At 34.9% G+C, this 17,416-nt stretch overlaps 1 protein-coding gene across 1 annotated transcript in view; it reads right to left on the bottom strand.

Annotated features, from left to right (window-relative positions):
- LOC131041592 (outer envelope protein 64, chloroplastic) overlaps window positions 1-3,794 on the bottom strand; it is an 85,089-nt gene extending 81,295 nt beyond the window's left edge. The window contains exon 1 of the mRNA XM_057974727.2: window positions 3,419-3,794. Within this exon, the coding sequence (XP_057830710.2) occupies window positions 3,419-3,618 (200 nt within the window). The 5' untranslated portion in view covers window positions 3,619-3,794. The remainder of the gene's footprint in view (window positions 1-3,418) is intronic.
- Window positions 3,795-17,416: the final 13,622 nt, after the last annotated feature.

Below are 17,416 nucleotides of genomic sequence, written 5' to 3'. Positions count from 1 at the left end.
CTTATTTTGGCTAGCAGCCATTGCTCAATATTTTAAGGAATTATTTGTAGATCTGGTGGCCCCGTGAATATTTAATTTTTCTGCTTATTCTTAAACAGACATCTTAAATTTTTTTTTATTGTATAATTAATTTTAAAATAATTTTTGCAGGTAAAATTGGAGTCAAATGTTAAAAATGAGGGTAAGCTGTGGAGCCATGTGATATTTTTGTCAATATGCAGTTGCTGCATATTTCCAGCCCCTTCTTTTTTTCCACAGCCTATTTTCAATTCCTAAACAGTAGCTGCTCCATTAAAAGAGGGAAAGATTCCAAATTATTGTTTTTCCATGATTAAAAATTTGCATGGGAACACTTAGCTGCTCAAATTTAAACAGAAAACAAACTTAAGCAGTCACATGGGGACATGGGGTAAACACCAGACTATCAATGAAACACTAAACATTCTTGCAAGAAAAAGATGCACCCACAAAATAATAGTGAAGCTCACGATTTTTTTCTCATAGATTTTTTATAAAAAGCTAATAAAAAATACATCTTTAAAATATGTTCAAGTTAAAAACCTAAGCCCTTTTCTATACAAATTTTAGAGCAAGTTGAATGATAATTTTTGGGATTTTCTTTAAGTTCGCCAAATTTCAAAGTTTCTGCTAGAAATTAAGAGAACCTGCAACATAGTATGTAACTTTATATTTTTAAGCAAATAATCAAGATCTTGTGGTTTCTTTCTCTACTCTTGATCTAAAATAATCTATGGATGGTTCATCCATTGTAGTGTTAATCCTTACCTCTTACAATTGAATGAGTTATGCTTATCTTTAGCATCAGATTCAGGTAGTTAGTGTTCTTCATGCATTCCCTCCTATTTTCTAAGTTTAGCTTCGATCCACCTTTTTTCCCTTGCATTTTTAGGTAAGTTGGAGGGCCGGCACACTACAGCGGTTGTTTTAAGATTTGACGACTGTATCAGAACTTCCAATATGCATCAAAATAGATTGCAGGCACAATCTCAATCAGACGGTGTGGCAAGTTAACAACTGCAATAGAAAAGTCCTTGTGGCAAATTTAAAGGTGTACAAGTGATATATAAAACATTTGAACCTTTTTCTATGAAATGTTGCATTCTTATGATAAAAAACAAGGGAAATTATAAAATCATTTGATGCATCAATTGATCGTAGATGGACAAACCAACTTCACCAGCCAATACATGCAATGAGATACTACTTAAACCTCAAGTCCTTCTTTGATATGTTTGAGGGTGACCAGTCTTGCTGAAAAGTTTCGATTAATTGAAAAAACACTAAGTTTACATCCTTTATATTCATCATAGAGTCAAAATGCCAATTAACCTCAACCTCAATGCTTGTCTAGACGATGCCACTTTTCCTGTGAATAACCCAAAGACGTGTGATTTTCAATCCAGTTGTTGATGTAATGCCAGTTATCCTTATGTTATTTTTCTATTAGCTTTTGTTTCATGAACTACCATGAGTTTTCAATAATCTTAAAGAGAGCTTCGATTTCTTTTTGTTAAAGAAGAAAAATTCACTTGATATAAGACGAATCATTTATTGTTTCAATAGTTTTACCATATACATTGATCTTGAAGCACTGTCACTAACCAAATTTTGTAACTGTTCTCCCTTGTTCGCTCTTTATTTTATGGAGCATCAATTCCATCGATTGGAAAACGAAGAAGACTCTTTTTGGTTTGTTGGTTACACCTGTTGTCCTCTATGGTTGCGAGGTTTGGGGGAACAGTCTGTCAAACCACAAGTGGAAACAAATTGAAAGAATACAAAAAACATCTTATCACTAGCAACCTTAAAGTCAAATCGACGGTTCCCTATGAGATTCTCCTGGCTGAAACAGGTATGTTTCCGATGGAAGCCTCGGCAGTTATCCAATTGTTAAGCTATTTAAAGAAAGTGGAGAAAATGGATAAACACCACTGGCCCAAGTTGGTTGTTGAGGAGAGACTGGTTCATAGAAAGAAGACGTGGATGAACCAAAACAAGGAATGGGTGAGCAAATGGGACATCGACTTGCACACGTGTCCCAATACTAAGGAAGAGATAAAAAGACTTGTGTTAGAAAAATTCAGGGCTGTCATGTGGACAAAACAAATGGGGCGGAAAAAAGCCCATTATGTGAAAGAGTTCAACCCCACTTGGGAACATGATGAGAAAGACTACTTATGAGTGGCAATTAAGAGTAAGGCTAGATTGTTAGTGTCACAACTTAGAACCAGGTCTCATCATCTGAGGTGCGAAACAGGTAGATGGACGGTTCCCAAAGAGACTTGGGAAGAAAGAACATGTGTTTTCTATAATAAAGGAGTTGTTGAAACTGAATGGCACTTCATTTTTGAGTGTGCTGCTTATCAAGATATCCGTGGGCAGTATGAGAACAACTTGAAAGAGGGTTGTCTATACCTACTTTTTGAAGAGGAAAGGTTACACAAAATTGCTGGTTTCTTTATAAAGATCCATAACCGAAGAGCAGATATCGAGAAGAACATGAAGATGACATAAATTTGGTGCTGGGTCCCTTAGACTGTTGGTCTCGTAGACGTTATTAAAATTCCTTCATTCATTCATTGTGGTTTCACTCATATCAAAATACTTACCTCCAGTGTTCAATACTTTTTAATTGTCAATTCTGAATCTATCATATTCGGAGTCAAGACTGTTAGGTATTGATAAGAATATGCCATCCCCGGTGAAAAAATATCAATCAGATTTATTGTTAAAAGAGTGAGTAGCTGTGAGAATTTTCAATATATTTGATTTTCTTTAAAATAACTTCTCTTCAGACAATTGACATAATTGTTCCTACATTTTGTTTGTAAAAATTATCAGAGTGCTCATTGTGACAATTTGAACTTGCCCTTGAGTCCCTTCTTATCTTCTTCTAGTCCGGGAAAGAGGAAAAGACAAACAAAACAGATCAAAATTTCATCAATTCCCAATTTTTCAATGTGGAGATCAAATTAATATTAATTTTGATAAACATGAGACTACTGCTTAGTCTTACAGTAGCAATATCTAAATTCAAAGTTTAATTACCCATCCTCTGTCATTCTAATAAAGATTTCCAAAGGAGTGATGTTTTCATTTAATCTCTTTATCTTCACATTTCCATCGTGGTGTAAAGAATAGTGAGCAATATTGGTTCAAAGGTCATAACAAAGGTCTCTGTCTGTAAGGGAAAAAAGAAAAAAAAATTATGGGCTCTGAGGTTTCACATCAGGTGACTGAACCAAAAGAAGGGATTCGAACCCTAGTACAGACAATACAGACAATCTGTACAACGGATAAGCAATCCACGGCTTTGGCCAGCACCGCGGTAAAGCGATCACAATGGATAAGATAAACCGCAAATTTATTTATTTTTGTTTAAACGAAGAGAACATACAGTTCTTTTATTGCAAAAACAAGGCCCGTAAGAGGATACGTGGCTTTAGGAGGGGCGGGCTGAGGTGGCGGAAGCAGCTGAATCCGATCAACGAATGCACCGAAATCTTCCTTAATTGTCTTCTTCCTTCTCTGCACCGCCAATAGTATCCCAGCTATTCCCAATCCCAGCAAAACAATAACATTTGCAGCAGACGACATTTTTGGTGAACAAATTAGTTTCAAACTTTTCAAAACCGATAATAAATAGATCCGTTCATAACAGTCTAGGAAAATATAACCAGGGCTCCATGAATGATAAGGGTTTTTAGGATAGTGGCTAATGTGCCCAAGTTATCTTTCACAAAAATAATTTGAGTGGATATGGATGAGTGAGGGTTTCTATTAATGTTTAGACTTTAACGCTCAATGGAAATTATAAGGAATGTAAGTCTTGTCTATCCATCTAACCATTATACGCGTTAAATTATTTTGATATATCAAAAATATAAGCACATGTAGCTACATAATAATTAAACTCTTATATGAATAGGAATTAAGATTAATTCTATCATATAACAAGAATACGAATTCTAGTACAATTAGTATACTTATATTCTAATATAATATATGTAAAATAATATCAAAGATATCATATAATTGTCTTGCATGTTTATTAGTTGTCAAGAAGGACATGGAGCTATGCTACACTCTTTCATTCTCATTAAAGATGTAATAGTTTCATATACTTAGAGACAAATGACAATGATTCTATTTTATTCAAAGTAATAAAATAATACTTATAGAGAAACTGAAATATCTACACATCAAATTTATTGAAAATAATTTTTTTGTTTACGGATATTTGTATGCCATTGAAGATGCCTTTCGATATAACCAATATACATATATTTTAAAAATATATGTAAAATATGTCGAGAGATATCTTATAATAGAAAAGAATCATTTGTAAAATAAATGTAAATTCATTAAAGTCTTGCATGCAAAAAACTGTGAATTTAGGTGGAGAGGAGACAAGTGGCGAGGGTTCTATTTTATTTGGAGTAATAAAATAACACCTCCACAAAAGCTGAAACATGGCATTTTTCATGCATTTACCTGTCATTTGCATGTCAATTTTTTTCAAAAATGGATTTTTGTTTACGGACACTTTGATATCATTGTAGATGCCTCTTGGCATAATGAATATATAAGAAGATAAAAGTAAGTGCGCTGCTCACATTTCTACTGCAAAGGAAACAAATGGCCTGAACTGATATGCTCACACGGCTTTGTCTAGAAAAGATGTAAATAGTTATATTATGTTAGAGATAGAGTGATGTCATGCCCCTTGCTTGTTCTTGCATTGTTATTGTATGTATGTATGCATTTGTATGTGTGTGTATATGCAAAATAATTATGTCTACATACCATGAGAGATTAACAACAAAGAGGCAAAACATCTTCTTTTTATAATATCTTTACTAACAAATGTTTCATTAAATTGTACAATTAATTTTACTTATTATGCTTAAGTGTTATTACTGCAATAAATCTTGATATCATATTAATAATTATTCTAACATAATATAACTAATTACATTAAAGTTAGCAATAATAACATCTCTCTCTCTCTCTCTCTCTCTCTCTCTCTCTCTCTCTCTCTCTCTCTCTCTCTCTCTCTCTCTCTCTCTCTCTCTCTCACACACACACACACACACACAAGATTAAGACAACGACATTAATATTGGGCGCTACGAGGAAAAGAATAAAATTAGTTCAACAATTAAGGAAGAAGACAGTTGGAATGTTGGATTTTGAGTGAACTAAGACAAAATAGAGTGATGTCATGCCCCTTGCTTGTTCTTGCATTGTTATTGTATTGTATGTATGTATGTTTTGTCTCTTATGGTATGAAGACATAATTATTTAGCATATACAAACACATGCATAAATACATACATACATACATGCATTCATACATACATACATACATACATACAGAACACCAAAACAAGAAAAATAACAAAAATGGGAAGGAAATTAACAATCCAAGAACAAGCAAGGGGTATGGCATCACTCTTGTTTGTCTTTGTTCACTCCAAATCCAACATTCCAACAGTCTTCTTCCTTAATTGTTGAACTGATTTTATTCTTTTCCTTAATATTGGTTGTTTTAATCAATGCAACGAACCTATGAGGAAAAGAATAAAATTAGTTCAACAATTAAGGAAGAAGATTAAGAACACCAAAACAAGCAAAATACCAAAAGTAACAAATACGCAAATACATATTAAAGAGATGCTAGATATGTTTTTGATTAAGGTTAAAATAGGTTTTGAGGGGACCCAAAACTGCTTACAAAAGAGAACCAGGGACTGAAACCCAATAGATAAGGTTGCCCAAATAGATAGACATTAAACACCAGCAACCCTGACCAACACAAGAAAAAGGATAGCAAGATACTATCCCAAATACAGGCACTCTGAACCAGGGGGTACTAGGGTTTTAGTTGGCTCCCTCAACCAGAAAAGAACAAACAACACATTACTTCTTCCCTTTATGGGAACGAAGGGTCATATCAAAAGCAGTCATAGATTTAGATTTTCTCCTTTTCACTGATATCCACCCTTCTTCCACCTTCGCAGCAGAATCCATCCAAGAAGTCGGATGCAAAGGACTCGAGAAAGAGTCATCCAAGCCCAAAGAACTAGCATCCAAAGAGCCAGCAGTACCAACTTCCTCCCTGTCAACAACGGGAAGGACAACATCATCTAAAGAACCACCAGCCTGTGATCCACAAGCCCCAACAGCCACCAAAGGTCATGAAGAATCAAAGCCACCCTCCCTAGAGGAAGCCACCCCGTCCGCCAGGGGAGCCACACTAGCAGCCAAGCTAGCCTGAGCAACCACCTGGGAGAAACTTCATTTTGAAGAGTTCTTCACAACAACATAATGTTGATCTGGAGCACCATTCCACCAAGACACAGAACGTTTCTTTGTAACACTAAGGTCACATTTAGTAGCCACATGACCCATTTTAAAGCACTTTCTGCACCTGAAGGGAATCCCTTCATAGTCCAATGGTCCTTAGAAGACTTAAGCTTGATCTTTGCAGATAAACCCTTAGACACGTCAATGTCCACCAAAATGTGAGTATAGGTAGAATGACAAATATTAAAAGAATCAGTGTCGAACATCAGAAAGTCCCCAAGAGCCTCACCCACTTCCTCCAGAAGAGAATCCACCCAATAATAACTAGATATGTTATTATTGCAAAGTTTAATGTAATTAGTTATATTATGTTATAGATAGAATGATGCCATGCCCCTTGCTTGTTCTTGCATTGTTATTGTATGTATGTATGTATGTATGTATTTGTACGTGTGTATATATGCTAAATAATTATGTTTACATACCATGAGAGATTAGTGTATCACGACTCAAATCAGGTCTGATCATTATATATGAAAGCTTATGTAGTTCTATTATTATTTCATAAATGTATATCCGAATTTCTAAAACATTAGGGTTTTATCGCAAGGGGTGAGCGAAAATTCTCTATACAAACATACTCCAAACTCCCTTACCTTGCCCAATCCCTCCAAAAGTTACCTAAATAACTAAAATAACTTATATAAAATATATTTGTACACTCTAAATATGACCAAAACACTATCAAACGGTTGAGATTTCCTTTCTGTTGTCCTTGCCAAGTTGATAGGAAAGGGCACCTCAGTAGTACCTTGTGTTAGAGAGTGCAAGGGTTTCAAACCTATGACCACAAAAATTACAATATAATTCTATATAAAGGAGTAGTTGGCATCTATATCAAAAGAACTACATAAGCTCTCATACATAACGATTGGACTAGATCTGAGTCTTGAAATACATACATACAAAACACCAAAACAAGCAAAATAACAAAAATGGGAAGGAAAATAACAATACAAGAACAAGCAAGGGGCATGGCATCACTCTATCTTGCAATGATACTTCAACAACAAGCAAGGAAATTGAAATCATTGAGAATCAAGGTATTGGTCCTTAAGATCATGGAGAAAGCTAATGAAAATGCATTACTATGTGAGACTATACTCCATTGTAAATGTAAGGAACTTGAACCTTTGATTCATCCATGTTTGATGAAGGGAAGGAATGGCAAGTTCATTGGGAAATCTGAGCATGTATTGCATTCTAATATATACTATTATTTAATCAATAACATAAAGCATTTCCTTGGTATTCATCTTGTGGTTCTAACTTTGAGGTAAGGCCTCGTAGTCTTTATCATTTGTAATTTTGGTTTTGCATTTTGGTCTTACACTATAAAATTGTTTTAAATATTTATTATTTAGATGACCTCTTGGGAAAGTGACTCATAATAGAAGACTATTTGAATGTTCTAGAAAAAATCTTTACTCAGTTGGAGAAATATAAAGTGAGATTAAATCCCAAGAAATGTGTCTTCGGAGTAGCCTCATGGAAGCTCCTATGATACATAGTGTCACATAGAGGCATTGAATTGGATTCTACAAAAGTCAAAGCTATCTTAGAGATGCCACCTCTAAAGAATATTAGTCAACTTCGGTCATTACAAGGGAAACTATAGTAAGACATGTACGCTCAATAGGAATATAACTAAGTTCATATCCAACTAGTGTTTGACTTATATAATAGATGGCTATGCCCTTTCCTTTGTAATCGCGTTATGCCAGAAATGCACCCAGTGCCCTTGTTGTTGTTGATATGTGTAGTAGTAAGGGCTTTCCTTCGATTGGTGGCATAAGAACTGGTGGATTTATGAGATAATCTTTGAGCAACTAAAACTCTTGTTGGCATTTATTATCCTATCTAAACTTCTCAATAGGGTGGTGCTAAGACTCCAGATGAGATAAAATTGAAGGAAGCTAATGCAAAGGGTAGAGCTAAAAATCTGAGCTGCAGAAGTGATTCAGTGTTCGGAAGAGAAAGGATTGATAAAATATAAAACAAAATGACAAATTTTTATGAACTATTACTATCAAAGATAAATCAATAAAATGAGTAGTTATTCGTAAACATGCAACCTTTTGGTAATGAAAGACAAATTTTGACTATTAAAAATAAAACAACAAATTTTGCGAATTAAACATAGATTTTTACGTATTGCTATTGATGAAATATAAAACAAAATGATCCATTTTTATGAACTATTATAAACAATCTACACAAGATGAATATTATTATGAAGTATAAATCAATAAAATAGACTTGTTATTCTTCAATCACATATAAATATACAAATTCTAATTGAATCCCACCCAAGAGAGAGAGAGAGAGAGAGAGAGAGAGAGAGGCAGGAGACATAGATAGATAGATATAGATATATGAATATATGCATGTCTACATATATGAATATATGCACATCTATATATATGAACATATGTATGTCTATTAGTATGAAACTATATATGAATATATCTACGTTAACATATATGAAAATTAAAGAACATACGTGTTATGTAAAAAATAGAACCTCGAGCACATTTTTCAAAATAATACCTTATACTCGTTATTAAAAAACAAAACCTCGTACACGTTTTGCCTTGTCCTTAGGCTTGGGAGCCTTATTTCTCTCATTTTTATGTATTTTATTCTTTCAATCTAGTTTCTCAACTTCACCATCATCAGGTTTACACATTATCAAGTGGGTATTTGTAAAATTGCCACCATAATCTCACCCATCTTTTGAGCTTTCTAACCATATAATTTTTAAAAAATTTGAACAACATTAATATATTAATCTTTAATTTCTTTTACCAATGTCTCTAGAGTTCTCAAAGACAAATGTGTACCATTTTTTATATAACTTTTGAACTACTTGTCCAAATTTGAAACAAATTATATATTATTACTCTACACTTCTAGAGCTCACTCTTAAATATCTTTCTACCAAAGAGATTTTCAAAATACTAAATGCAACTATAAATTTTTTGATGTGCACGCCAAACACTATGTTATGTTTTGCTGAAAAAAAAATAGGAACGCTTTTGTGTGTGTGAAAGATTTGACCCCCTTAATCTTATGCAATTTTGAAGAAAAAAAATAGTAGTTTGGAAACTAGATTTAGAATACTTAAATCTTTGTTCTTTGGGTATCTTCAAATTTTGAGTGGATGAGTCTCAACTTGCTCCTCCAAGTTTAGGTTTAGCTGATTTCAGAAAAAATGTCCACTTATACCCCCCTTTTTGTTCACTATCTTGGTGCACTTACCCTATGCTGCTTTCAAATATTTATGCAGAAGCTAATAGTTGGATGATGTCCTAGTAATATGAAAGTTGATGAATGAGGGGTTTGAAAAAGAAATTGCAATGCAATGTGATTGAGTTAAAGAGCAGAATGCATTTTTCCTTATTGATGATAGATCCCACCCACAATTTGATGAAATCTATCCAAAGTTGGATAGACCAAAGATTGACAAGGGAAGCATGGTATGTACCATAATTGTTGTACATAACAGCATTACATATCTAAAAATTCATAATCCATAAAAACAAGCTAGATAATAACTACCCAGATCCATCCCCCAACTTTCATCTCCCATGATTGACTTGTCAAAGTTTTTTGCATGTTGTGCACATATCATCCAATGATGGCTATTGTTACATTTGGATGGCTCAAAATGGCTTTGATACTATGTTGGACAACTAGATTAAACTAACCTTGCACTGAAACTTATCAAGTATCTCTTGCCAAAATCCCCCATGTAAGTGACTTTTTGAGAGAAGAACACCAAGATAAACAAACGAAAGAGTACCAATCTGAAACCTCAAAATCCTAGAAAATCCTAGCTTGAATAAGAGCAAGAGTATTGAAAAAGAAAATAGAAGATTTCCCTTTATTAATCTTTGTCTAGAGGCTTTCTGAAATTGACGACCTCATTGATTTTGGTAGCACCCATAAGGGAAGTATCATCCACAAATTGAAGATGAGAAGAAGGAATACCATTACCCCAATTCCAACCTTGTATCAAGCCCTATCTAACTCGAGATTTCAAAAATCTCCCTAATCCTTCAACCATTAAAATAAAGAGGCAAGGAAGGAAAGAGGAGATCTCCTTGTCGAAGACCTCTTGATTCACCAAATAGCTCTGTGGGCTCACTATTAATAAGAATAGCAAAAGAAGAAGTGATGCAACTCATCACCCAACAACTCCAGTCGGTCCCAAAACCGAAGGCAGTGATCACTTTATGCAAAAAAACCCATTTGACCCTATCATTTAAGCTTTAGCCATATCCAATTTTATGAACTTGGTCTTCTCTTTAGAAACAACCATAGAATATACCACCTTTGTTGCTATAATAATCCCATCTCAAATTTGCCTTCCTCAAAGATTAATTTACTCAACCATGGCTTAAGCCTTTCTGCAATCAACTTTGTAATTATTTTGTAAACCACATTACATAAAGCTATAGTTTTAAAGGAGCCGAGAGAATTTTTTCCTTCCTTTTTTGGAATAAGGGCAAGACAAGTAGCATTCAGAGCTTTGAGCATCTGCTTATTTCTAAAGGATTCCTGTGCAACCTAAAAGAGATCCATCTTAATAATTTCCCAAAATTCTTGATAAAATTTGACATGAAAGCCATCTGGCCTTGAAGCTTTACCCTTCTTCATGCCAAAAATGATAGCCTCAACCCCATTTAAGGAAATAGGTCGAATAAGATCCTTGTTCATCCCATTGAAAACTAAGGAAGGAATGGAATCCAACACCAATCCTTCCTCCTCCCTAGCAAGAGCAAAATCCTCATAAAATAGATTCATAAAACATCTGAAGGCTTCCTCAGCAATCTCTTTATGGAAGGATAGAAGAACTCCCTCAGAGGAAATGAGAGAACTAATTAAACTCCCATATCTTCTATCCTTGACTGTATTATAAAAGAATCTCATGTTTTTGTCCCCTTCCTAAAGCCAATCCACTCGAGCCTTTTGCTTCCCGTAAATCTCTTCCTGAACTTCCCATTCCTCAAGTTCATTCATCACAAGAACTTCCTCCTAGTACAAAGATTCCAATAAACCTTGATCCTTAATTTGGCAGGTAATAGATTTAGAGGATGAGATTTGTCACCCTCAAGGTGATGAAACTCAACGAACAAACCTACCTTCACTCTACCTCACTTATACTAGCGCTAAAGGTGAGCTAGAGGATGAGAATGAAAAGCTAAGCTAACAAACTACAAATGAGACTCTCAGACGACTCTGTTGAGTCTCTGCCCTCAAAACAAGAGCACAAGACTGGGACATCAACACAACTTGTTGTCATCTTGTACGAACAAAACACAAAAGCTATACAAAGGCAACAAGTATGATAAAACTACTACACAAGTGATACAATAACAAACTAAATCAACAATACAAGAGGCACAATTAAGATAATAGGTAAGTTGAAATGAGAGATTATAGATGTGCAAATAGACCAAGAGTAAGTAAACTCCCTCCAACACTTGTGAAGATAACACCGTGAGTTCTTCAAGAGGCTGCAATAATGGTGGTCTTCAAGATGCCAGAAAACCTGTATATGATTAAGAGAATGGATGCCAAGAGCTCAAAATATCTTGGAACGATCAAGAAGTCCCAAGAAAGACTAGAAATGTGAGAGATATAACCTCCCAAACAAATCCTGACATCGATGGTTGTGGACAAAGGCATTACAAACTCTTCTGGGCATAGGCATAATGCTCAAACAACCACCTATAGGTTAACAAATTTGTGGGACGCGAGTGTGGCACATGAACGTCTCCACAGTGCGCTACAATCCTATGCTCAATTGGTCAACATGGTTGCTAGAAGCCAAGTTTCAAGCTGGAAAATGATCCATGTGGACAAAAGGGCAAATATGGCGATGCATGATCTCCATCGACTTGGAGCAAAGATGTTTATGTGACACAAAATTGCACGGGAAGAAATTTATAACATTAAAATAGGGTCAACCTGAGAGTGAGCATTCATTTTTGCCAGGAATATATTGCCAAAGCTCATCTCGTTCCACCTTTTCAATTTAAACTTAATAAATTGCAGTTGCTTGTGACAAAGGAGTACATTGCAGTACCATAAGTAGGTTTCCCCTCACTCCACCAACTTAGCATGAGATCATGAAGGGAAGGGTCTCAAAGCCACATGAGTTGAAATTTAAAAGGGATTCTTTGCCACACGAAACTTAACGACAAAGAACTTGATTGGCCAATGATCTGACCCTCTCGAATCCAAAATCTTTGAGCTAGAATTCTAGCTATCCTCCATCCAAAAGTAGGAGACCAAGAATATGTCCAATCTTTTAGCTATTGCCTCCACCCCACACCTATTATTCCAAGTAAACAGACCATTATTGGGCTTAACATTCACCATTCTTAAAATCTCAGTATTATTTCTAAGAAGACTTGCAGAAGGATCCAATCTGGGAAGTCCTCCCCTTTTCTCTTCCAAACTTGAGATTGCATTAAAGTCTCCTGCCAAAATCCAAGAGAGCGAACAAATCTTATATGTGACCAAAGCAAACACTTCCTCAAAAAATCAGTTGAGGCATAAACATTAGTAAAAAGAAGAGTCTCACCAGATTCAAAACTTATAGCCACCAAAGAAATAGAAGACCTACTAGAAGTCCACCAAAGTGAGATAATTTTACGTGGGTCCCACAAATAAGCGATAACCCCTAAATTGTCTTGGACCCCAATGCATTGGCAACATCACACCCAAATCTTTAAAGCCTTGTCCATCATACCATCAACTAATAACTTAGTTTCCTGAATAAAGACCACATTAGGAGAATGAGAGACAATCAACTCACAAATAGCCTTTTGTCTAGGGATGTTATTCAACCCCCTTACATTCCATGATAGGACAATCATTTCTAAGATGAAGGAAAATGAGAGTCAATGGGCTTCACATGGCCAAACTCCACTAAAGTCTCCCCAACCAATTTCATTGCCACCTAAGAGGCTTCTCCAAAGCACCTTTCTTTAAAACCTTTTGATGAATTCCTAATACAAGTGGAGTGCCCTTACTTTTGCTACCTTATCCACACAAGCCATAAAGCTAGTAATACCTGAGCTATCTTTTCTTTGCATTCACTTGTTCCCAATTCACCGAAGGACTCTAAGGGGGTATCTATGTCCATTTGCACATCTATCCCATCCTATGAATTAACATGAATAGTATTGTTTTCTTCACCAACTAATTCCCTTGCTACCACAAGATCTTAGCCAACATGCATATTTGCAATAGCTCCATCAAACTGATCTAAATCATCTAGAGCATCAAACCTGTTAAACACCTCATTCATCTGCCTGTCATTTAGTGACACTCTTTTGGCCTTGTCCCTCATTACAAATTTTAAGTGGAATAAATCTCTCTTTATCCCCCCTCATAGGAGCTTTCCCTTTATCCTGTTTGGGAGGTGTAGTATTTGTCCCCATCTTAGAGGCCCCTACCAATTTAGATTTGGGACACATCTTTTGTAAATGTCCATATTCATGACAAGTTCTATATCAAAATGGTAGCATTTCATAATCCAGTTGTTGGATCCATGAGCTAGTTCCCAACCAGATTTCCATAGAATCAGGTAAGGGTTTATTTAGATCTATTTCAACACACACACAAGCATAGGTAATTACCTTTTTTTCGATTGTTTGCCTTGAAGGACCCACTAGCTTCCCAAGCTACGCTACAACCAAGTTGAAGATGTCCTCTGTCCAAAACTCCAGTGGAATCCATGGAAGCCTTACCCATACAAGAACTCGCAACGGAGGCTCTTATGTAGGCTTAAATCAAATATGTCAAGAGATCAACTTGATTGTAGCAATAGGGCCCCCCTTCAAAAACTTTATTTCTATTAGACATGCAAGAGAAAATCACCAAAATGTAGTCGTTGGCTGCCAACAATACTTCCATTTCCCCCTTCGAATTCCATGTAAATCCGCTGAGCCCATGACTCTAGGAATGGCAGACACTCGAATCCCCATAAACTTGCAAATCAAGGCATGTTTAGACAAATAACTAATGTCTTCCACCACAAAATCTAGCTGAATTACCAACACAAGTCTATTATCATGCATGTTCGTAGTTGGGGAACCACCAATCAAAACATCTTTAAACTGCATGCTTATCCCTCCAAAAAGGCCTCCTTGCATAGCCATGCAAGGCTAGTCTAAGAACAAAAATGAGAAAAACCAAACAAGGGTTCCAAAAAAACCAAATTTTCAATCAATAAACCACGAATTTGCAATGAAAACACCTAAAGCTTCACCCAACAATTAGTCTTCCAACACTCTGAAACCACAACAACACACTCCAATCTCCACACACCTTGAATCGCTACTCAAGACTCTCCCCAATTTGCACAAAAACCTTCTATCGCCTTGGCAACATCCCCATGTGCAATCACTCACAAACACCCCTGAAACTATATAACCCGTAGGCCCAAAACCGAGCCCTAGCCCATGAACTAGGGTGTTACCTCTCCCATCGCTCTCTCCACTCAGTTCGATCCTCTAACTTCAAAGAAAATTATAGAAAAATAGTTATTTAATTTAATAATTTAACTTATTTTTTTAATTCTTAAAATGTTCTTAAATTTTAATTTGCTTATTTTTTCTCTTAATTTTATAAAAAAAAAGTAAGATATTTCTTTTAATGTATCAAACCATGAAATAAAATTAAATTATGATATTCCTTTTAGATAACTCGAATTTAAATACAATAATTTATATTATTTAATTTAATTTCACTAAAACTCACAAGCACACCAAATTAATTGTGATTAGTTTTTTATTAACACATGTTTTAACATCCATATGTGAGTGTAATATGTCTATCAACGTAATAAATTGTAATGCTCACAAGCACATGACATACACCATACAAATTTAATTTACAAATGATGCAATCATAACATGAATTTTAAATTATTAAAGAAAATATGTTTACAAGTTAATTGCATAAATGTCATCCTAAGTCATATTAAGTCACCATACAACTTTAATAAAATATAAGTACTTTTATGTACATGCTTTATGCATCACCAACATAAAAACGCACATATACACATGGGTCACATGCAATACATTTTCATATATGTAAATTGAATTTATATGGTGTATATATAAAATCAATCAAATATCATTCAATCCTAATCCACACAAGAACACAACACACCATACAAATTCAATTTACATGGGTGATGCAATGATAACATAGATTTTACATAAACAATAATATATATACAAGTCAATCACATAAATATCAAAGCCTAATTCACATTAGGTCACCATACAACTTTAATAAAAAAAAGTATTTTTATGTACACTTATGCAACACCAACTTAAAAGCATTGTGCACAAATACACATTGGCCACACAATGCAACCTTAATATGAATTGATATCTATGTAATTGACTTGTTTATGGTATGATTATATCACATGTAAATTGAATTTGTATGGTGTAGGTGGAATGCAAATCAATCACATATAAATTTATGATATACATGCCAATCAATCCTAATGCATACAAGCATATGACATAAACCATACACCATAATTGACATGGATTTTATATAAACAAGAATATATATACAAATCAATTCCAGAAAAGTCAAAGCCTAATCCACATTAGGTCACCATACAACTTTTAGATAATGTAGCATTATGTACACACTTGATGCAACACCAACATAAAAGTATTATGTACATGTACAAGTTAGTCACACAATACAACCTTAATAGGAATTGAAATTTATGCAATTGGCTTGTATATATATTCTAGCATATATAAAACTTATGTTATGGTTACATCACATGTGTTGACTAAATTTGTATGGTGTATATGAAATACAAATCAATCACATATATAACTCAATGATATAAATAACATTCAACCCTAAAGCACACAAACACACAACATACACTATACAAATTCAATTTGCATGTTATGTTTTTGATTAAGGAAAAACAAGTTTTTAAGGGACCAGAAACCCTATACAAGACAGGTTTTAGAAGGACCTGCAACCCAAACCGAAAGATAAACTTGAAAGACCACTCAAAGAAACAGAACACAAAAGAGATTTGGCCCAGCCAATCAAAAGAAGGGGAACAACATTAACCCCCACCAAAAACCAACAGGCTGCAAAAAACCAGCAGCCCTAACCCAACCAGGAAGGATCAAGAATTTGACCTACCCTTATGGGATCGAACGGTCATATCAAAAGAGGACTAGGACAATTTAGATTTTTTACTTTTAACAATAATCCATCCCTCCTCAACCCTAGCAACAACCTTTTGCCAAGAGTATGGGTCCGGAATAGAGGACCTCCCATCATCAGGAGGAACATAGCCAACATCTAGAGAGGCATAGACAGCAGAAGATCCAACAACAATCTAAGATGCGAGAGGGTCATCCATCGAAGAAGAAGATCCGACATTTTTCAAACGATCACTCGGGATGCCACCACAGGCATCCACACATTCCTAAGGCAAGGCAACACCAGAAACAAGAGGCGTACCCTTAGTCTGAGGAACCTGTGCCACCACCTGGGAGAAGCTTTTCTTTTTAACAATATTCAGAGGATGCACCTTTCCACCAAGAAGTAGATCTTTTTTTCTTTTTATCTATTTCACACCCTGCAGCAACATGTCCAGTCTGGAAGCACTTTCGACATCTAAAGGGGATACCTTCAAAGTCGAGTGGTTGGACCCAAGATCCCAAGGAAGATTCAATCTCTAATTTGCACGTTATGTTATCATACCATAAATTTTTATATGAACAATAATATGTAAAAAAGTCAATTGCATTAGGTTAATGCATAACTTTAAAAAAAAGTAGCTATATGTACATACTTGATACAACACCATCATAAAAGCAATATATATGTATATAAATTGGCCACACAATACAACCTTAATATGGATTGATATTTATGCAATTGACTTTTATACATATTTTTGTTTATATAAAATTTGTGTTGATTACATCACATGTAAATTGAATTT

This window comes from Cryptomeria japonica, chromosome 8 (assembly GCF_030272615.1).
Source record: "Cryptomeria japonica chromosome 8, Sugi_1.0, whole genome shotgun sequence".
Lineage (NCBI taxonomy): Eukaryota > Viridiplantae > Streptophyta > Pinopsida > Cupressales > Cupressaceae > Cryptomeria > Cryptomeria japonica.
The sequence above is the reverse complement of the archived record's forward strand: the minus strand, read 5'-3'. Positions and strand labels throughout refer to the sequence as shown.